The 24258-nt window shown below is 38.7% G+C and overlaps 1 protein-coding gene across 1 annotated transcript in view; it reads left to right on the forward strand.

Moving 5' to 3' along the window:
• Window positions 1–24258, forward strand: part of LOC124264335 (sodium- and chloride-dependent GABA transporter 2-like) — a 49307-nt gene that overhangs the window by 18191 nt on the left and 6858 nt on the right. Inside the window, exons 2-4 of the mRNA XM_046699092.1 lie at window positions 15314–15587; window positions 16027–16159; window positions 16811–17053. Coding sequence (XP_046555048.1) covers window positions 15314–15587; window positions 16027–16159; window positions 16811–17053 — 650 coding nt within the window. The remainder of the gene's footprint in view (window positions 1–15313; window positions 15588–16026; window positions 16160–16810; window positions 17054–24258) is intronic.

Raw genomic sequence — 24258 nt, forward strand, 5'->3', positions numbered from 1 at the left:
ACTTGAAAATGATTTCAAGGGATTTAGGTGAGAGAGAGTGAAGCAGAAAATAGTGTTTTCTCCCCATCATTTCATTATATTCTTATCTATTTTCAAAGAACTCTGCTTTTAGAAGAAAAACTTCAAGCGTAATAATAAGAAATTGATAAATCATAATCTGATATTGACATACTACATTTTGAAATAAGGACTGCTCCCTTACTGACAGTCTCACCAAACAAATATAAACATCTCTTTTTTGTTTCATACATAACTGTTCTTTAATAACTTGATTTACATTGAGTTGATGAAATGAAGCAATCATATACTTACGAAATGCACAAAACCTACATCTGCTTAAATTCGCCTGCTATCTGCCATTTTGAGAGAGGGAGTGTTCATTATATATATTTTTTAATTTAAAAAAATATATTTTGGGGGTTTCTTTTAATAAAATATTTCATGAAATAGAGAAACACACTTGGATAAAGTTAATAACCTCAAACTTTAAATATTCAACTCTCCCATTATGACCTTCTGACCTTTTAGCAACCTTTTCCACAACCACTTTGTACAGTGCTCAAAAGTACTATTTGCACCATATTTCAACTTGGAACCAAACCTTTTATTTAACTAGCTTGTCTGATGAATACAAAAAACACAATGTCTTGCTTTCATCACAAAACTTCCACGGGACTTGAATGCTGTACCCATCCTACCTGACCACTGGAATGAATCAAACAGTAGCTGCAACTATATCCATTTCATCCACATCATGTCAAACTGATTTGACATGGGTTGACACGGTTACACCTGAGGTATATTCACCTCACCAGTCAACGCAAACTGTTGAATCACTATCACAAACACCAGTCACAGTTGAAGTTCAATCTCGGTCATCTTCGAAGGAAAAATCATCATCACAGTCGAATCCAAAACTTCCCACTGGAAATTATGAGGAGCAAGTTTAAAAAAATAAAGTCAAACCAAACAAATAATCTTTTAAGAAATATCAAAGTGGCAAAGCTTCAAAAGGGTCAGAAGATAAAATCCAAATATATAATAAGTTCGGATCTCTTGAAGCCATGGATGTTTCTGACATCATCCAACATAGGGATGGGGTAGATCCCCAATAAACCCCCCGAAGAAATATTTTCCTCAAACATTATTCAGTCCAATTGTAGGGGTCTTAAAACTAACCTACATGAACTACATCTACTAGACCAGGATTTTCAACCGTCAGCGATCTGCTTACAAGAAACGTATCTGAAGCAAACAGATTCTTTAAACTTTCGTCAATTCAACGCCTATCATCATTATTCTCCTGCAGGTGATAGGGCCACTGGAGGATCATCCATTCTTGTAAGACATGACATTATCCACAGCCCTGTGACACTCAAAACAAATCTGCAAGCAGTTGCAGTGCGACTTGCCTTGAACGTTACACTTACTCTGTGTTCATTGTACATTCCGCCATCATCAACTCTTATGCTGGCTGATCTTCAAACAGTCTATGATCAACTTCCGAAACCATGTGTACTCATGGGTGATTTGAATGGCCACAATCCGGTCTTGGGGAGTGCAGCCATAAACACTAAAGGTAAAATTCTGGAGGATTTTATTTCAAATAATAATTTATGTGTATACAATGATGGTACAGATACATATTTACATCCTGGTACAGGAACATATTCAGCCCTTGATTTGTCAATAACTGACTCCAACTTACTAAATGAATTTGAATGGTCAGTCCACGATGACCTTTGTGGAAGTGACCATTTTCCTACTATACTGAAACGTGTAACCCAAACTGATGCTCCTCCATCATCAAGATGGAATTTTTAAAAGGCTAACTGGCCTTTATATGAAACCTTGTGTGTTGTCAAACTTAAACCTGAACGTTTTATTGATGTTCTTGATGCTATCAAATGTTTTTCTGATGAACTGAATACCATAGCTGACGAGTGTATTCCAAAGTCCTCTGCAATTCCACACATTCGAAAACCATGGTTTAATAATGAGTGCAAACAAGCTCGGAAGGCACGGAAAAATGCAGAACATTATTTCCGTCGCCACCCTATGGTGCATAATTTAAATAAATTTTAAATTTTAAATTTTAAATGCTAAAGCGCGGCGTACCTTTAAACAGAATAAACGCCAATCTTGGCAAAATTATGTATCAAAAATAAATTCTCGAACTCCCATGTCCAAAGTATCGAACATGGTACAAAAAATTGAAGGTAAAGGTACTAAATCTAGCGTCCATCATCTCAAACATGGAGATCAATTACTTACCGATAAATCAGATATTGCAAAAAAACTGGGTGAAACTCTCGCTAATTATGTGCCTAAATTCCAACAATGTCAAAACAACATGAAAAAAACCCTATTAATTTCAATTCGGATAATGGGGAAGATTATAATGAACTATTTTCTATTCATGAGCTCCATATTGCCCTTGATCAAGCTCACGATACTGCTACAGGAGCTGATAACATACATTATCAACTCCTGAAACACTTACCAGAATCCTGTCTAGAAACTCTTTTAAATATTTTTGATGATATTTGGACATCAGGTAACTTTCCTCCCTCATGGCGTGACGTCATAGTAGTACCAATACCTAAACCTGGACGTGATCATACAGATCCGTCAAATTATAGACCTATTTCACTAACAAGCTGTGTTTGCAAAACCATGGAACGCATGATAAATAATCGACTTGTTTGGTACTTGGAAACAGATATACAATGTGGTTTCCGTACAAACAGAAGTACTGTCGATCACTTAGTGCGTTTGGAATCATTTGTTTCACGCTCTAATTAATAAACAACACGCTGTGTCTTATCTTTTTTTATCTTGAAAAGGCATATGACACAACGTGGAAATATGGCATTTTAAGAGATTTACATGGCTTCGGATTGAGAGGCCTTTTGCCTCAATTTATAGCCAACTTTTTTAAATGACAGACAGTTTGAAGTCCGCGTGGGTTCTACCCTGTCTGATCATTACAATCAGGATCAGGGTGTCCCACAAGGCAGTATTTTGTCTGTCACTTTATTTAGTTTCAAGATCAACAGTTTATCCAAGGTTTTTTTACCGATTCAATTGATGGATCACTTTTTGTGGATGATTTTAATATTTCTTGTCGCGGTAAGAATATGCATACTATTGAACGGCAACTGCAGCTGTGTTTAAATATAATAAATAATGGTGTCTTGAAAACGGTTTTAAATTTTCTACATCCAAACTAGTTGTATACATTTTTGTAGAAAATATAAACTGCATAAAGACCCAGAACTGTTTATCAATGGCACTCCCATTAAAGTTGTTAAGGAGGCCAAGTTCTTGGGTATAATGTTTGACTCCCATTTAACATTTTTGCGGCATATTAAATCCCTTAAAACTAAATGCATGAAGGCACTCGACTTGTTAAAAGTTGTTTCAAATTCTAAGTGGGGAGGGGATAAAGCCACTCTACTACATCTATATCGATGATTGGTCCGCTCGAAACTTGATTATGGCTCCATCGTATATGCTGGAGCCTGCAAAAGCAACTTAAAACTATTAGATTCTGTCCATCACCAAGGTCTAAGACTTTGTCTTGGATCATTTAGAACTTCTCCTGTTGACAGTCTCTACATCGAGGCAGATGAACCATCTCTTACACAACGCGGTATAAAATTGTCCTTGCAGTATATAACAAAACTTTATTTTACCGAGTCTAACCCTGCATTTAACTGTGTCTTTAATCCTCTTTATGATGATTCTTCAACAAAAAGCCTTCTCTTGTTCCACCTCTTGGTTTAAGAATTAAACCATTCATTTCTGCTGCTGGTATTGGGCTGGACAATATAGCTCCTTCCCGTCTTCTTTCTTCTCCTCCTTGGCAGTTGGTTAGGCCACAAGTTGACCTAACATTAACAGCATTTCAAAAAGCAGAAACTAATTAATTACAATATAAACAAGAATATAACCAATTAAAAAATTAAATACAATACATATAAATCTTTATTTACAGATGGGTCCAAGGATGGTGGCGCGTTGGATTGTGCCACTGTCATTGGATCCAAAACAATCTCTTCTCGTTTACCAGATAACAGCTCTATTTTTACAGCAGAAGGAAACGCCATATTAACAGCCTTAAAATATATTAAAAAACACCCTAAATATCAACAATATATCATCTTTTCTGACTCACCTTCTTGCCTTCAGGCTATTAAAAATATTTCTTGTAAACATCCACTTTTATTAGAAATTATTGAATTGTATAATGAGCTTGCTACTGGCCATTGCAACATCGTCTTTTGTTGGTTACCCAGCCACGTTGGCATTTCTGGGAATACAATAGCTGATCTTGCTGCCAAGGCAGCACTCAACAATCTGTGACACCACTTCTTATTCCATACTCTGATTACAAAGCTAGCATTAGAACTTACATCCGTGATCTGATGCAGAAGAAGTGGGACACCCAAGTAGGTATTGATAAATTACATGCAATAAAACCCTACATTGGTTACACCTACTTGGGTTGTCAGTCCAGATTTGAGGCGGTCATGATGCGACGATGTCGTATTGGCCACACAAGATATACTCATGAGTACCTATTAAAAGGTGAGGATCCTCCGTTTTGTATCCCTTGTGATGAAAGAATCACGGTCAAGCATATCCTGCTTGACTGTGTTGAATTTTCCATCACAAGGGATATCTATTTCAAAGTAAAAACTATGAAGGATCTTTTTAGTAATATAAGTTCTCATTTAATTATTGCCTTTTAAAAACAACTAGACTTGTTAACTGATTTGTAAATAGATATATATTTTATTATTGGTTGATTAGTTTAGATTACTAACGAGATTGTGAGTGGCTGTACCCTCAAAGGGGTTAAAGTAGCGTAAAATTATTGTCCTCCTGAGAGGGTACAGGTACGTAAGTCCCAAAACTTTCAAAGTTAAATTTTTGCTTACCTAATTTTTAAACGTAGTATATTTGTTCATTTAAATTTTGGCTAAACTTGTCCTTCAATCGCCAGCGGCTGAAGGGATGGTGTAAATCCAACTAGGGTCCATGCAGGTAGCAAAGGCACTGTAAGTCCCCATGGACCCTAGTATGGTGATCTACCTTCAGTTGTTGGTGATCTATAGCCTATTTTTATATTGTGTTGTCCCCTATAGTTAAAATGTTTTAGATTCAATTAGTAGTTTTACATGTATATCTGTGATACCCTAGTTGCTTTACTGTCCTTTGTCGGCAGGTTTTTATACTATCTATATATATTCTATTTTAATGTTAAGTGTTCTCGTCACGATATGGCTGAGGTATTGCCGATGTGACGTTAAATAATAACTCACTCACTCACTCACTCATGGGGATCCTTGGGTAAAGGAGAAACTGAAAGAAGTAGTGGTAAAATCATTCCTCAATTTCACCCCCAAAAATACAATTTTGGAAAAAATTTGAAATATGATATTTCCAAATCGGACATTTTTGGAAATCACCATTTGTTTTCTTGTGACGATTCGGGTGAAATATGGTGTTATCCCGACCTCGCCTATAAACTGTCCAGTTCTTATCCCAAGTGCCGTTGTCCAACTCACCATGGTTTTTGTTGCTTTAGGTTTAGGTTTGGCATTGGGAGAGTACCCCGATTTGCTACCAAGAACACATTGTGTTTAATGCAGAACGGAGTCAAAACACTCTGCGAAAAGTTCTTGGTCGGTTATGTCATCGTATCCTAATTGCATAGATCGATGTTCATACTGTTGATCCATGGAATGTCTGGTCCAGACCCGATTAATTACAGACCGCAACCATATAGCTGGAATATTGCTGAGTGCGGCGTAAAACTAAACTCACTCACTCACGCACTCACTCTTGGTCGGTTAAAACTAGTATCTTCACACAACCGCTTGTCGTGATGTAAATATGAGATCACAGAGTCACACCACTTTCCCTTTATAGTTTTCAAGAAAGTTTCCCAGCCTCCCAGATAATCTTGACTTCAAACCGAAACATACCGAACTTCCGCTCCATTGTCCTCTACTGAATCTTAACAAAAAGGATTATGACATTGTTGTACAACAAATTACACTGTTCTTTAACACTCATTCACTCACTACTGACGCAACAGGCACCCGTGAAGGGCCACCTCCTCGTGGTGGGTGCTGGGTCACGCTAAGAGCCCTCCAACCGCCCGTTGTGGACCCGGGGGGATATTAGGTCCACCAACCTGTTTGCCGTGGGTTGCGCCCCTGTGTCGGTGGAGGAAGGGATTCTGGTGGTTGAGGGCACTGGTTCCAGGAACAGTGTTCCTTTGCCCAACACACCACTTCGGCCCTAACTTCACCTAGACGGGTGGTTGAATGGGCCCGGTTCAACCAATCGGCTGGTCACGCCGAGCCCTGTGCATTTATTACAATATGCAATGTTGCACAAAATTTTGAAAATCGTAAGATACTCTTTTTTAAGTCTTGGCGAATTTTTAGGAATTATAATTTCAAATATAAACTTTCATGTTTTTGCCTAGAGTCGTATGCCCAGAAGGCGGTGGCTCATGGGCCAATCAGGTGGAATAATTACTTTTGTATTATTCTGCGTGCGTATATCATCCGGGTATCCTTGGTGCTGCAGGCTGGAGACCCACCTGCTTTTAGCATTGTCCTTGTGATACTCCGTGGTGGGTGGGGAGCTCGGATGACGAAACAATATAACCTTACCATGGCTTACGAACCCCCCCTCAAACAATCAAAACGTCCTCTTGATACTACTGATCCTGATGTTAACAACCAAAGACTGTCCACATCTATTGATTACTGGCAACGATTTATTGTCATTGAGACCACTGACAATACTCCACTAAAACTGAACCCTTTTGCCGTATCTAAAGGCATACAAGGTATTGCAGGAGATGTGAGAAATGTTAAACGTTTACGTACTGGTTCTTTACTTGTTGAATGCACTAAGAGGCACCAGGCAAACAACCTTCTTTCAACTAAATCATTTGTCGGCATTCCAGTATCAGTCTCTGCCCACCGAACACTTAACACCAGCAAGGGCATTGTGAGAGACCGAGATAGACTTTTTGCTGATATGATGGAAATCGATATTGCCTCTGAGATGAAGGACCAAGGTGTGTTATTCGTCAAACGTTTCACTACCCGAAAATACAACCAGATCCAACAAACCAACACTTACTTGTTTTCATTTTCTACTCCTACTGCCCCAAAGTCAATCAAGGCTGGTTACTGTCACATCAAAGTGGAAACGTATATTCCGAATCCACTGAGATGTTTCAAGTGCCAAAAGTATGGTCATGGTGTACGTACCTGCACATTGTCTGTTGTGTGTGCTCACTGCGGTGACAAGACCCACACAACAGAAGATTGTGACAGTGATTACAAGAAATGCGCCAATTGTTCAGGAGACCATTCCTCTTTCTCTAAAGAGTGTCCAATTTGGAAGCACCAGATGGAAATTAACCGGATTAAATTTACTGAAAATATTAGTTTTGCCGAAGCAAAACAACTTGTTCAAAGATCTGACCCACAAGAAACATATGCTTCAAAAGCCAAAACACCATCTGAGCCATCCACTAAAGTTTCTAAATCTTCTTCAGGTTCCCAAACCAACTTGACTTGGGTGAACACCGATTCTCCACAGATTTTCTCACCTGCAATATCTACTCAGACTGCTGAGCCACTTCCTGGCAATTCACAAAGTCAGTCAGGGTCAGCTTCTGAGCATAGTTCATCATCACAGCCACCCACAAAGTCTCAATCTTTGTCTAATGTACAACAAGTTCCTAGAGGAAAAAATAAACCTAAGCCTGATTCTTCACAAAAGCAAAGTGGCAGAGCCCCAAAAGGGTCTGAAAATAAAATCAAACTTTATAACAAATACGGATCACTTGAGGATATGGACGTGTCCGAAAACGTCCAATCTAGGGCACGAAGCTTGTCGCCCTCCAAAAAAAGTGCGGGGTAGATCCCCAGTAAATCCCCCCGAAAAGATAGTTTATTCCAACACCATCGTACAGTGGAATTGCAGAGGACTACGGCATAATTACAATGAGTTACATTTATTAGTCCAGGATTGTATGCCGTCAGCATTTTGTCTGCAGGAGACTTATTTAAAGCAGACAGATCCTTTTGACCTACGTCATTTCAATGCTTATCATTATTTCTCACCTCCAGGTGACAGGGCCACTGGAGGTTCTTCAATCCTAGTCAAACAAAATGTTATCCATAGCCCTATTACACTTACTTCTAATCTTCAAGCTGTTGCAGTGCGACTCACTTTACACGTTGCATTTACATTATGCTCTTTGTATATCTCACCGTCCTCAACTCTTCGGAAGACTGACCTTCAAAATTTATATGACCAACTCCCAAAACCTTGTATCATTATGGGAGATTTAAATGGCCACAACCAGCTCTGGGGTGGTACCACTACTAATGCTAAAGGTAAACTATTAGAAGACTTTTGTTCAGATAATGATGTATGCATATATAATGACGGTTCTAGCACATATTTACATCCTGGCACAGGAACTTATTCAGCTCTTGATTTATCGATTACTACCTCAGACTTATTGAGTGAATTCGAGTGGTCAGTCCACGACGACCTGTGTGGAAGTGACCATTTCCCAACAATTCTAAAACCCGTGAATCCATCTGATGTTCCTCCATCATCAAGATGGAACTTTAAGAAGGCTAACTGGCCTTTATATGAAACCCTCTGTGCTGACATACTCAAACCAGAACTTTTTCATGATCTACCTGATGCCATCAACTGTTTTTCAGATGAGCTCAGACACATAGCTGACAAGTGTATCCCCAAATCCTCTGCAGTTCCTCATGTACGTAAACCATGGTTTAACGCTGAATGCAAACAAGCTCGCAAGGCACGAAAGAAAGCTGAACATTATTTCCGTCGCCATCCTATTGTCCACAATTTAAACAAATTTAGAATTTAAACGCCAAAGCACGGCGTATTTTTAAACAAAATAAACGCCAATCTTGGCGAAACTATGTCTCAAACATCAATTCGCGCACGCCAATATCAAAGGTGTGGAACATGATTCAGAAAATAAAAGGTAAGGGCTCTAAATCTAGCATTAAGCATCTAAAAAGTGGAGATGAATTATTAACTGATAAATCTGACATAGCAAATAAACTTGGAGAAACTTTGGCCAAACATTCTTCCTCATCTAACTATGTACCTGAATTCCAGAAATATCAAAGACAGCAGGAAAAGAAATCTATCAATTTCAATTCAGACAATGGGGAAGACTACAATGAAACCTTTTCGATACATGAGCTTCATACTGCTCTTGACCAAGCTCACGATACTGCTTCAGGAGCTGATGGTATACATTATCAACTCCTGAAGCACTTGCCTGAATCATGTTTAGAGACGCTCTTATCTATTTTTGATGACATTTGGACATCTGGACAATTTCCTTCGTCGTGGCGCGATGCTATAATTGTGCCCATCCCTAAACCTGGACGTGATCATACTGATCCTTCCAATTACAGGCCAATTTCATTAACTAGCTGTGTTTGCAAGACCATGGAACGCATGATAATTAATCGACTTGTTTGGTACTTGGAAACCAATAACCTTCTAACTAATATACAATGTGGTTTCCGTAAAAAACCGTAGTACCATCGATCATTTAGTGCGCTTAGAATCTTTTGTGAAAAATGCCATAATTAATAAACAACATGCAGTGTCGATCTTTTTTGATTTAGAAAAAGCGACACAACATGGAAACATGGGATTTTAAAAGATTTACATGACTTTGGATTACGAGGCCGTTTGCCTCAATTTATATCCAACTTTTTTAAATAACAGGCAATTTCAAGTCCGAGTGGGTTCAACCCTGTCTGACCATTATAATCAGGATCAGGGAGTCCCGAAAGGCAGTATTTTGTCTGTAACACTGTTTAGCATCAAGATTAACAGTTTATCAAAGGTTTTAAACGATTCAATTGATGGATCACTTTTTGTGGATGATTTTAATATTTCTTGTCGCGGTAAGAATATGCATACTATTGAACGGCAAATGCAGCTGTGTTTAAATAAAATACATAAATGGTGTCTTGAAAACGGCTTTAAATTTTCTAAATCCAAAACTAATTGTATACATTTTTGTAGAAAATATAAACCGCATAAAGACCCGGAACTGTTTCTCAATGGCACTCCCATCAAAGTCGTAAAGGAGGCCAAGTTCCTGGGTTTAATTTTTGACTCGCATCTAACTTTTCTTCCCCATATCAAGTCCCTAAAAACTAAATGCTTGAAGGCACTTGACTTGTTGAAAGTCGTTTCCAATTCTAAGTGGGGAGGGGATCAAGCTACCCTCCTACAATTATATCGATCATTGGTACGTTCCAAACTTGATTATGGCTCCATCGTTTATGGTGGAGCCTGCAACAGTAATCTTAAACTTTTAGATTCTGTCCACCACCAAGGTCTAAGATTATGTCTTGGTTCCTTTAGAACTTCACCTGTTGACAGCCTCTATGTAGAGGCTGATGAGCCATCTCTTACGCAACGCCGTATAAAATTAACTTTACAGTATATTACAAAACTTTATTCAAATGAGTCAAACCCTGCATATAACTGTGTCTTCAATCCACTATATGAAGATCTGTATAACAATAAGCCTTCTCTTGTTCCGCCTCTTGGTATCAGAGTGAAACCTTTTCTTTCTGCTGCTGGTATTGAGCTGGAACATATAGCTCCTTCCCGTTTTCTTTCTTCTCCGCCTTGGCAATTGGTTAGGCCACAAGTTGATCTAACATTAACTACATTTAAAAAATCAGAAACAAATGAATTACAGTATAAACAAGAATTTAGTCAATTAAGAAATAAATATAAAACATACAAATCCTTATTTACAGATGGGTCCAAGGATGGTGGCGCAGTGGCATGTGCCACTGTTATTGGATCCAGAACAATATCTTCTAGAATACCGGATAACAGCTCTATATTTACAGCAGAAGCAAACGCCATCATTATCAACTCCTGAAGCACTTACCAGAACCCTGCCTAGAAACTCTTTTAAATATTTTTGATGAAATTTGGACATCAGGTAAATTTCCTCCCTCATGGTGTGATGCTATAGTAGTACCAATACCTAAACCTGGACGTGATCATACAGATCCGTCCAATTATCGACCTATTTCACTAACTAGCTGTGTTTGCAAAACCATGGAACGAATGATCAATAATCGACTTGTTTGGTACTTGGAAACAAATAACCTCATAACAGATATACAATGTGGTTTCCGTAAAAACAGAAGTACTGTCGATCACTTAGTGCGTTTGGAATCGTTTGCTAAAAACGCTCTAATTAATAAACAACACGCTGTGTCTATCTTTTTTGATCTTGAGAAGGCATATGACACAACGTGGAAATATGGCATTTTAAGAGATTTACATGATTTTGGATTACGAGGCCGTTTGCCTCAATTTATATCCAACTTTTTTTAAATGATAGACAATTTCAAGTCCGAGTGGGTTCAACCCTGTCTGATCATTATAATCAGGATCAGGGTGTCCCGCAAGGCAGTATTTTGTCTGTCACCCTGTTTAGTATTAAGATCAACAGTTTATCCAAGGTTTTAAACAATTCAATTGATGGATCATTATTTGTGGATGATTTTAATATTTCTTGTCGTGGGAAAAATATGCATACTATTGAACGGCAAATGCAGTTGTGTTTAAACAAAATAGATAAATGGTGTCTTGAAAACGGATTTAAATTCTCTAAATCCAAAACTAATTGTATTCATTTCTGTCGTAAATACAAACCTCATAAAGACCCAGAACTATCTTTGGATGGCACTCCCATCAAAGTTGTTAAGGAGGCCAAGTTCTTGGGTGTAACTTTTGACTCCCATCTAACATTTCTGCCGCATATTAAATCCCTAAAAACTAAATGCCTGAAGGCACTTGACTTGATGAAAGTCGTTTCAAATTCTAAGTGGGGAGGGGATCAAGCTACCCTCTTACATCTGTATCGATCATTGGTCCGTTCCAAACTTGATTATGGCTCCATTGTATATGGTGGAGCCTGCAAAAGCAACCTACAACTTTTAGATTCTGTCCACCACCAAGGCCTGAGACTTTGTCTTGGGTCCTTTCGAACTTCTCCTGTTGACAGTCTCTACGTCGAGGCAGATGAGCCATCTCTTGCACAACGCCGTATAAAATTATCTTTACAATATATTACTAAACTATATTCTAATGAGGCTAACCCTGCATATAACTGTGTCTTTCATCCCCTCTATGAGGATTTATACAACAAAAAAAACCTTCTCTTGTTCCGCCTCTTGGGCACCGAATTAAGCCATTCCTGTCTGCTGCCGGCATTGAGCTGGAAAATATAGCTCCTTCCCGTCTTCTTTCTTCTCCTCCTTGGCAACTGGTTAGGCCTGAAGTTGACCTAACTCTGACAAAGTTTAAAAAATCGGAAACTAATGAATTACAATATAAACAAGAATATAATCAACTAAAAACTAAATATAATACACACAAATCCTTATTTACAGATGGGTCCAAGGACGGTGGCGCGGTGTCATGTGCCACTGTCATTGGGATCCAGAACAATATCTTCTAGAATACCAGATAACAGCTCCATTTTTACAGCAGAAGCAAACGCCATATTAACGGCTCTTAAATATATTCAACGACATCCTAAACATAAACAGTACATAATCTTTTCCGATTCTCTTTCGTGTCTTCAGGCTATTAAAAGTATTTCTTGTAAACATCCACTTTTAGTAGAAATTATTGAATTGTATAATGAGCTTGCTACTGGCCAATGCGACATCGTCTTTTGTTGGTTACCCAGCCACGTTGGCATTTCTGGGAACACAATGGCTGATCTTGCTGCCAAGGCAGCCCTTAACAAATCTGTGACAACAATTCTTATCCCATACTCTGATTATAAAGCAAGCATTAGAACATACATTCGTGATCTAATGCAGAAGAAGTCAGGACACCCAAGTAGGTATTAATAAATTACATGAAATAAAACCCTACATTGGTTACACCTACTTGGGTTGTCAGTCCAGATATGAAGAGGTCATTATGCGACGATGTCGCATTGGCCACACTAGATATACTCACGAATATTTACTGAAAGGCGAGGATCCTCCGTTTTGCATCCCTTGTGATGAAAGAATCACAGTCAAGCATGTCCTGCTTGACTGTGTTGAATATTCCATCACAAGGGATAAGTTTTTTAATGTCAAAACATTGAAGGATCTTTTTTATAATGTTGGTTATCATTTGATAGTTGACTTTTTAAAAGAATTAGACTTGTTGACTGATTTGTAAATAGCTAAATATTTTTTGATTGGAAGTTTGAATTAGTAACTGAGATTGTTAGTGGCTGTATCCTCGAGGGGGGTTGAAGTACTGTAAAATTATTGTCCTCCTGAGAGGGTACGTAAGTCCCAAAACATTCAAAGTAAATTTCAACTTTCCGTTTTTTAATCGTAGAATATGTGTAATTTTATGTATGGCTAGGTATATCTCAATTGCTAACAGCTGAGGGGATGATGTAAATCCAGCTGGGGTCTATGCAGGAAGCAAATGTACTGTAAGTCCCCATGGTCCCTAGTATGGTGATCTACCTTCAGTTGTTAGCGATCTATAGCCCATTTTTATATTGTGTTGTCCCCTATAGTTAAAATGTTTTAGATTCAGTTACTAGTTTTACATATATATCTGTGATATTCTGGTTGTTTTGCTGTCCTTCGTCGGCAGGTTTTTTGTAATATACATGTATATCAAATGTTCTCGTCACGATATGGCTGAAATATTGCCGATGTGACGTTAAATATTAACTCACTCACTCACTCACTCTTAACAGCTCTTAAATATATTAATAAACACCGTAAATATAAACAATATATCATCTTTTCAGATTCTCTTTCGTGTCTTCAGGCTATTAAAAATCTGTCTTGCAAACATCCACTTTTATTAGAAATTTTTGAATTGTACAATGAACTTGCTACTGGCCAATGCGACATCGTCTTTTGTTGGTTACCGAGCCACGTTGGCATTTCTGGGAACACCATGGCTGATATTGCTGCTAAGGCAGCCCTCAACAAATCTGTGACACCACTTCTTATCCCATACTCTGATTATAAAGCCAGCATTAGAACATACATCCGCGATCTAATGCAAAAGAAGTGGGACACCCAAGTAGGTATTAATAAATTACATGCAATAAAACCCTACATTGGTTACACCTTCTTGGGTTGTCAGTCCAGATTTGAGGAGGTCATTATGCGACGATGTCGCATTGGCCATACCAGATATACTCATGAATATTTATTGAAAGGCGAAGATCCTCCGTTTTGTATCCCTTGTGATGAAAGGATCACAGTCAAGCATGTCTTGCTTGACTGCATTGAATATTCCATCACAAGGGATATCTATTTCACATCCAAAACACTGAAGGATCTTTTTAATAATGTCAGTTCTCATTTAATTCTTGCATTTTTTTTAAAATTAGATTTGTTGACTGATTTGTAAATAGGTATATATTTTATTATTGGTAGTTTAGATTAGCAACTTAGATTGTTAGTGGCTGTACCCTCAAAGGGGGTTGACGTAGCGTAAAACTATTGTCCTCCTGAGGGGGTACGTAAGTCCCAAAACTTTCAAAGTCAATTTAAGTGTACCTGCTTTTTAATCGTAGAATAAGTGTGTTTTTAATTTATGGCTAGATTTCTCTTCTGTCGCCAATGGCTGAAGGGATGGTGTAAATCCAACTAGGGTCCATGCAGGTAGCAAAGGCACTGTAAGTCCCCATGGTCTCTAGTATGGTGATCTACCTTCAGTTGTTGGCGATTTATAGCCCATTTTTACATTTTATTGTCTTCTTTAATTGGAATGTTTTAGCTTTGTTCGCTAGTTTTATATTGATAGCTGTGATTATCTAGTATTTTTACTGTCCTTCGTCGGCAGGTTTTTTATAATATACATATATTTCATTCTAATATCGCATGTTCTCGTCACGATATGGCTGAAATATTGCCGATGTGACGTTAAATATTAACTCACTGACGCAACAACACCTCTTTGGTCATTAAATATATTCTGATTATACCAAACATGTTATTACGAAAGCGATACTACTGCCCTATAACACTCATTCGCTCGCATACTCACCCACACGCACATATTCAACAGCATTTCAGTAAAATATCCTCAAGTAATCCAGAGGATGGGAAAAACACATAAACATATTCATAAGACGATATATAGATAGATAGAATGTAGAATTGTGCATCTTTGAATTATTTTCCAGGCCTTGGACTCGGGATTGCTCTAGTTAATTGGATATTTGTAACATACTACCTAGCCATATTCAGCTGGTTTATGTACTACTTCTACCACTCATTCTTCGCCGACCTCCCCTGGACCAGCTGTGACCACTCCTGGAACACCCCTGGATGTATAGATGGCCTCGACAGCAGCGTCTGGAACTACTACTCAACCAATGATACCCAAGTCATTGATAGCAACATCAGTAAAGTCACTTTGACAGTCCCTGGCATGACTGCTGCAGAAGAGTTTTGGAGGTACGTTTATGATGAACCTATTGTATACTGGGTTTTTTTGTTTTGTTGTTTGTTTTGTTTTTTTTGTTTTTTTCTGTTTGTTTTGGGTTGGGGGTATATAATTAATTAAGACATATTCCAATTCATCTATTTGCAGCTGCATTTTACTTCTTCTCTCCCAGCTAATGATTGTACATAGTTGCTATATTTGGCTGCTTGTCTATTGTAACTGACTGCCTTTTTTTTGGTCTCAGCACACAAGTTGGCCCTAACTGTCCTCGCAAGGTCTATTACCTAACTTGTTAATGCATCTTATCCCACTGTGGTTTACTTTAAAACAAAGAATATTTCGATAAGCTCATTGACACCCAGTCTTACGCATATATCAACCCCTCTGCGTTTTTCCTTTCAAGAGCATTCCAACAATCCATTTGTGTTTATTACTTTATTATCTTTCTAGATTCCAGGCACTACAGATGACTGACAGCCTGGAAGACCTCGGTGGTGTACGCTGGCCGCTCGTTGGGTGCATGGCTCTGACCTGTGTGATCATGTTTTTATTTGTGTTTCGAGGTATCAACATTTCAGGAAAGGTAAAAAGCATTCAATTTCATGTTAGTTGGTAATATAGTTGACAACTGATTGTAGAATGTGAGCTTAATGTCGTTTGTTTTATAATATCAACTGGCATAGCAATTCTGTGTTGCATATGTGTGGCATATTTAATATTACATTTTATACAGTAAAATGTGCTCTAAAATTTGCTAATGCAGTGGAGATTCCATATTTTTCTTGAACACTGACTGTCATGCAAATAACATTTTCTCATGAGCAATTGTTATTCCAGTTGATCGATCATTACCTCAAATACGTCCAAGGGCGTCATTATTAGATTTTAAAATTTATTATAATTTAAAATTCTAAAAACTCCTATGATGAAGAAGGAGGACATTTCCAAATCTGACACATTCGTGACAAAAAGGTAAATGTGATTATGCATTCCAATGTGTTTGTGACTGAGGTCATAGCAATTTACCCTCGCCTTTTTGGGAACACCTGGGGTCTTCACCATTCGATAATGTTTTAAAACATCATCATTGTGAAAAGAGGTTTTACTCTCATGTCTATCTGAATATCCTTGAACCAAAAGTAAACTGTCAACGCCATGGAATCATCCATAGCGTGTAAAAACAAAACAGAGATGACAATTATATGAAAGGTAACTTTATTATCTGTGATTCCAGGTGTTCCCGAAAGTCGAGCTGTGCGATGTTCTAACTGTAGCACTGGCATTTTCGATTGCAAGCACTTGTATAAAGTCACGGATTGTTTTTTACATTCCTCAATTTGAGGTCGTTTACGTCACTGTTGCTGTTCCCATCCTCCTGGTCATTGTCTTCATCATCCAGGGAAGTCTCCTTCCGGGTTCTGCAGCAGGAATTTACTTCTTTGTAAATCCGAACTTTGAGAAACTTTTGAATCCAAAAGTAAGTTATATGCTTCATCTAAGACAACTAGGTTATGATTGTCAGTCGGACCACAAAAGCGCGATACTTTATGCCGTCGCATTATGATATAATAAAGAGTGAATGAGTGAGTGAGTTTAGTTTTACGCCACAAATATTCCAGCTATATGGCGGCGGTCTGTAAATAATCGAGTCTGTACCAGACAATCCAGTGATCAACAGCATGAGCATCGATCTGCGCAATTGGGAACCGATGACATGTGTCAACCAAGTCAGCGAGCCTGACCACCCGATCCCCTTAGTCGCCTCTTACGACAAGCATGGGTTACTGAAGGTTCATTCTAGCCCAGACCTTCACGGGTAATATAATAAAGAAGTTGTCATCCATAAAGTACTAGTACCTTTACCAGTACACACCATCTTCTAAATGCCAATTTGTTTAAGGCTGTCAGACTGTTTAAGAAGGGTTAGATCAAACGTTTTAATACCCGATAGTTAATTTGATTGAAACAAAGCCAGGTGGAACAGGGAAGCAGATTGAATGAACATGTTGTGATTCAACTTTAGCTTCCGGTACATCAGCATCTGGCATCGTCAATCACTCCACAAATCCCTCTCCACTAGACTGTGTTACAAGAGGGGTGACTTTTATTTAACCTTCAAAGAATTTTCTTTTGAGTAACAATATCGTTCGTGGTATATTTACAAGGATTTCTAAGTGCGTCGTACAGTTCTTGCTCAGATGTTGTTTGAGTGAGTATTGCTGTATGCCGCTTGTAGCAATATTCCAGCAATATCACGGCAGAGGACACCTGAAATGGGCTTCACACATTGCGCCCGTGTGGGGAATCGAACCCGGATATTCAGCGTGACGTGCGAACGCTTTAATCACTAAGCTACAACACCGCCCCAGATGTTGTTTGAGGTTTTCACAATGTTTATGTAAGACATTTCCAAATTTGACAGATTACTCACAGAATTAATGTTAGGTGGAATTGCCCATTTAAACTATAAATTCCCGTGTTTTGGGTATTGTGTGTGTATATCAACCATCTTACTTAGTCCTACTTGTTGCTATTACTCAGACATTCTCGTTCAAAATTAATTTTTTAATCAGTAGTGCGTATCAATATATACATTCTGAATTTTGCGGTATTTCAAGTAACTTCCTTTGACCTTTGCACTGCAAGGTATATCTTTCTTATATTCCTTAAAATGGAATGAAATTGGTGCACATGTAGATGAGTGTAACATATGTTATATATATTTGGGATTACACTTTCTTAGTAAAGTACAGATTCTAGTACTTTTGTTCGGTTGAGTCCCATCCGGGATTCGAACCCACACCCTCAGAGTCAGGCACCTAATCGCCAGCACACAAAGTCAGACGCCTAGACCGCTCAGCCACCGCGGCTTCCACAAAAATGGAAGTCGGACAACTGGTAGTCTAGATGAGTACTTATAAGTGGGACTTAACAATTGTTCCGGGGGTTTTTTTTGTTCCTCAAAACACTATTATTATTATTAAATGTAACAAAAACGTCATTTCAAATACAAACACTGTTGTGTCGAACTATGATGTGTCGATTGTTCGATTGTTCCAGAGGAAAAGCTCGCCCCCTGTGTATTCCATTATAGTGACTATCTTACGGTTTTATCGAATAAAACACAGCGTAGCTTAAGTACATCCCTTTAACATCGACACAACGGTGTTTGACTGTGTAACAATTGTGTACATCATTCAATAAATTATCTGTGTCTCATTCATCATAATAACACAATTCCTTATTGCGGTTTTCCCGTGAAGATCGGGGTTACAAATGGTCTTCAATTACCCATGCTTGTCGTAAGAGGCGACTGACGAGATTGGATGGTCAGGCTCGCTGACTTACTTCACACTGGATTGTCTGGTCCAGACGTGATTATATACAGACCGCCGCTATATAGCTGGAATATTGCTGAGTGTGGCGTAAAACTAAACTCACTCACTCACTCCTGATTGTGTTTTCAATTCTACAGATGTGGATTGAGGCCTGTAGTTCCTCTCTATTTTCTTTGAACATTGGCCTTGGGAACATCATAACTATGTCTGGACATAACAGAAAGAAGAACAACTGTTTAAGGTAGATGAACATACAATGTTTGTTGGCTTACTGTTTAACGCCGCACCCAGCGATATTCTATCTATATGGCGGCGGTCTGTAAATCATCGTGTCTGGATCAGACAATCCAGTGATCAACAGCATGAGTTTCGATCTACCCAATTGGGAAACGGTGACATGTGTGAACCAGGCCAACGAGCCTGACCACCCGACCCCATTAGTCACCTTCTACGACAATCAGGGGTTGCTGAAGACCATTTGTAAATCGGATCAATATACAATGCAATACGCTGCGAAAAGTTCCGCACACATATACGAAATTATTTTACCAGTCCCTCACCAATTGCTAATTCTAAGGGAAGGTCACAATAACCCTTTATTTTGAATGAACAGTGAAAATAATTTTCGATTTGATTAGAGATCTCGGACTGTGTCTCCCGCTGCATGTACCTTGTGTTGGAAAGATTTTGTAAGTAACATACATGTACTGTGACCAGTTATTCAATATTGTATAACATACACAGACAGCTAACCGAACCATCAAGGTTTATCATTCCTGATGCATGATCCAGCATTGCAGTTGGTCCATGATGTTTCAGTTTCACATATTGCATCACTTTGGTTGTTAGATGTCGTAGGTCTTGATAGTTACAAGTGGTGAAAACACTGAAATAGACATACAGAGGGTCGAATTAGTTCTACAATTATAGATAGATTGATCAGTAATGAATTGATAATGCAAAATGTCATTCAAATATATATGTGCAAAATATTTGAGCTTATTTATATTTCTTATATTATACATTCCAAAATGAGACAAAGAATGCACTTCATTCATGGAAATAATTCCTGAAACAATGATAAAAAAGAGAGAGTAATATTTTCAGTGAAGTTAAATTCTATGTCCTCGGCCAATAGATCCAAAACATAGAGAAAGCTCAAAACGTTTAAAACTACATTTAATACTCATTTCCTGACTAAAAGTAACAATGAAAGTGACCCAAAGCTTTACTGAGATAAGAAGAAATAAAACTTGCACTGTTGGGACTGTGTAATTGTCTTACTTTGGTTAATAATGGTTCCTAAGAATGAGCTGCTGAACACAGACGTCATCTTGTTGTGAGGACTCACAAGTCTATCTCCTCCAGGAAGAGTTCCACAGGGAGAGGTAACTCTATTAAGATAAACTGACTGAAGTGTTCATAAAACCATTAATGGGTGTGACAGACTAATACAGCTTACCCACATGTGCACAGCCTGGCGAAGATCTGGATTATAATTGTTTTTCGGCAACCAATGGTTGTCGTACAAGGCGACTAACATTGGTAAACTCACAGATTTGGTTGATGCATGTCATACTATCCCAGTAGGTCGATGGAAGTTACGTTAATCACGCCGATGTCCGATCCAGACTCGATTATGTATTTACCGCTGTCATAAAGGTGGAATGATGCTGAATGTGACATCAACAAACAAGTCACCAACAACAAAACGGATCCCCATTTTCTCATGTACACATTAGATTGGAACACATCCATCATCAGGAATGACGAGTACATTTGGTATGTATACATGTGTAAAGAATATACTCCTGATGTATTTCATTTATGTAATGAAATGCGGGATGATTACTATCCATAACGTTTCGATCGTTTAAATATGGTACTCTTCATCAATTAAATATCATTTCTAATGCTAAAGAATCAGTGTATCTAACTTCTTGCAATATATTAAGAGACATGCTTTCATAACACTCACTACTGGCAACGTTCTGTTTCAGGGATGCAGTGCTTGTGAGCACTGTCGACGTTATTTTCATTTTCTTAGCTGGATTCTCGTTCTTTGCCACCATCGGACATGTTGCCCACCAACGTGGAGTTCCTGTAGACGCTTTCCAGTCATCAGGTATCGTCAAAGAAACTGTGTACAAAATTGTAAAATGATTTGTGATAAACATTTACAACAGTTACTTATACTAAAATATATACATTGTGATATAGAAGAGTCAGTTAACGGTTAATATATTCACTAAATAATGGCTACATAACCATTTTTATGATTAGAAGAAATCTCTGAGAGTCCACCGTATGATCCCAACTATATCCAAGTCATATGGTTATGAATCTCTGTCAGTAGGTATCAATGGCAGCAATAGGTGATACCAGGTGATCTTGGCCCCAGGGAATGTATGTTGGTTGGTTAACGCCGCACTCAGCACTCAGCTTTGACAGGTTTTTTTGGAACAATGCCCTGAAAATGCTATGACGTCATGAACTTGATGACTACACTACACTGCACGTCTAATGGCAATAACGTGAACAGAAATGTACATTTGGCATTGAAAACTAATGAAGAGTGATATTTAATGATAAATAGAATTTCACCCGAGTGTTTTCTGATGTCAAATATATCAACACTCGTTGATAAAAGTAAAAATATCCTCGGCAAGCCTCGGATATTTGTAACTTTATCAACTCGTGGTGATATATTTAATATCAAGAGACACTCGGGTGAGATTCTCTATATATCAGTATAAGTCCACCATCATGAACGACATCTTTGTAAAGGTACAGTTGTTGAGAAAAGTGGATGTCTCAATGAATAGCATCTATATATTCACTATATGTGACGTCGAGATTAGTGTGATTTAATGAGGAAATTTGACTATAACCGACGACTGTATATTGTTAGTTTTTTAATTATGCATTCAGTTTCGCCTCATTATAAAAGCGGTATGAACGTGGGTCTCAATGAATGTTATTTGTTTATTTGGTTCATCAAAAACAGGTCACTAAAAATTTCTGATATTGTTTCCGCAATCAAGTGATTCAGGTGAACTGACAGTTAAGCTTTTACGAACAAGTGAGTAAATTTGGTTCATTCCCATTATGACTACTCCCAGTTTGACTGCCCGTCCAATACACAACCTGTTCCAGTCGAGAGGTTTTTAATTACTCGCTCTCTCCCCTCCATCAGGTAGACTGTTCCACCAAAACTTATAAACAATTATTGCTGTACCAGGTTCATACAATATATATTCAGCTAATTACATAGGTCATTGTTGTGGAAGAGTATACACTCACTCGCTCACTTCTATACTAGCCACATAAAGAAACTGTGCATTGTAAAAATATTATCCCAGTTGATAAGTACGATAACAATGTAAAAGGTACATATAAACTTTAATGGAGGGATCATGAGACCATAACAAGTCGGGAGAATTTCAATCGAAAAGTCAATCACAATGACGTCACGAGTCCACAAGCGGGACAGGGGTCAAACGACCATGTCACAAGCTCAATAACGGGTATGTCCACCATCGGCATTGAGAACAGCAGTGCATCGACGACGCATAGAGCCTATCAAACATGCAAGGAAGGCTTGTGGGATGTCACGCCAGATTCTCTCAAGTTCTGTTGCAAGATCAAGGACGTTATCTGGCGGATGAGGAAGACGGCGTAGACGTCGATCCATCTCGTCCCAAACATGCTCTATCGGGGAGAGATCCGGTGAATTTGCAGGCCAAGGCAGTAAGTCAACGTTGTTGTGTTGCAAGAAATCCATAGCAACCCTTGCCATATGAGGGCGGGCATTGTCCTGTTGGAATGTTAACCCAGGGCCATGACGTTGCAGAAAAGGAATTGTCACAGGTCGAAGAATCTGATCCCTGTAGCCCACACCAGTTAAGTTGCCTGAACAATCACCAAAGGAGTTCTTTGGTGTGCTGTTATTCAACCCCAAATCATCACGGAACCACCACCAAAGCGATTCCTCTCCAAGACACAGGCCTGTGCATAACGTTCTCCCATGCGTCTATAGGCACGTTGACGTCCATCACTATGGGAAATGTTAAACCTGGACTCATCTGTAAAAACAACATTTCTCCACCAAAACAAGGGTCTGCGGACATGATTTCGGCACCATATTCGGCGAGCTTGTCGATGACATTGTGTCAGGATAGGCCGTATGGCGGGACGTCGTGGTCTGATCCCGTGATGACGTTAACGTTGTCCAACTGTGTTGGGATGGATACGGCGAAGTCCTGGGATGGTTCGGGCAGTCATCACTGCAGTCTGAAACCTGTGGTGAAGATGGATCACCCTTATCCATCTGTCCTGTCTTGGCGTTGTTACACGTGGACGTCCAGAACGTGGCCGATCGATGACGTCATTTGTGTTCTGGTAGCGTCTCACCAGTGCAGAAATGGTGTTCCGGTGGCAGTGGAAATGTGCAGCCACGGACCATCCCAATGGCCTCATGACGTTGTGCAGACGTGAGCCTTGGCATACTATGCGTTTCAATAGCCGTTTAATTTTTTGAACGATCGCAAGAGCAGGGGTTGAGCTTCTAAAGTGACAGTATTGTGTGGCATTCATTTGCTCTGTTTCTCTTTCCCGGAATGCACGTGCAACAACGTATTGCATGTCTCAAGGACGAACCCACTGACGTCACGGAACGTGGCACGTGCATGCATGTTGGATACATGTCACTAATCTCTGAGTTTAAATCCTTATGTGTCTACACAGGTTTGATAAATTTAGATTTTAAATTTTTGTATGCACAGTTTCTTTATGTGCCTAGTTTATAGTTCCAAGTTACTCACTATCTAGTAACCACTTTGACCGACTAAGCTGATGGGCACCTGTTCTGATCAAAGAAATATTTTCATTCTTATGTGAATTATAATGTCATGTTGAGCGCCTTGATTTAAATGACAAATCTATTTCAGGCTTCGACCTGGCTTTTATTGCCTACCCTCAAGTCCTGAGTTATCTCCCCCTACCGCAAATCTGGTCAGTGTTGACCTTCCTCACACTGATGACCCTTGAAGTGGACACACTGGTACAAATTTGATAAATGTTTAAACATGTTCTTCAATCAGTCATAACAAACTGAACAGGAAATACGTCATTTTAAAAACACACAGAAGGAGGTTAAGGCTACAGGCATCACGACAGCGACATTGTAGAATTATAAGACCCATACGTTAAGATGAACCAATCAAATCAACATGATGTATCATTGAATGTTTATATATATACTATTCCAAAAAAGAAACGCATAACCCAGAAATCTGTTGCGATTTAGTACATGAATTTTTTCATCAGTTTAGAAGAAGGTGAT

The sequence above is a fragment of the Haliotis rubra genome, unplaced genomic scaffold, assembly GCF_003918875.1.
Source record: "Haliotis rubra isolate DU_JTF1 unplaced genomic scaffold, ASM391887v1 Scf92, whole genome shotgun sequence".
NCBI lineage: Eukaryota > Metazoa > Mollusca > Gastropoda > Lepetellida > Haliotidae > Haliotis > Haliotis rubra.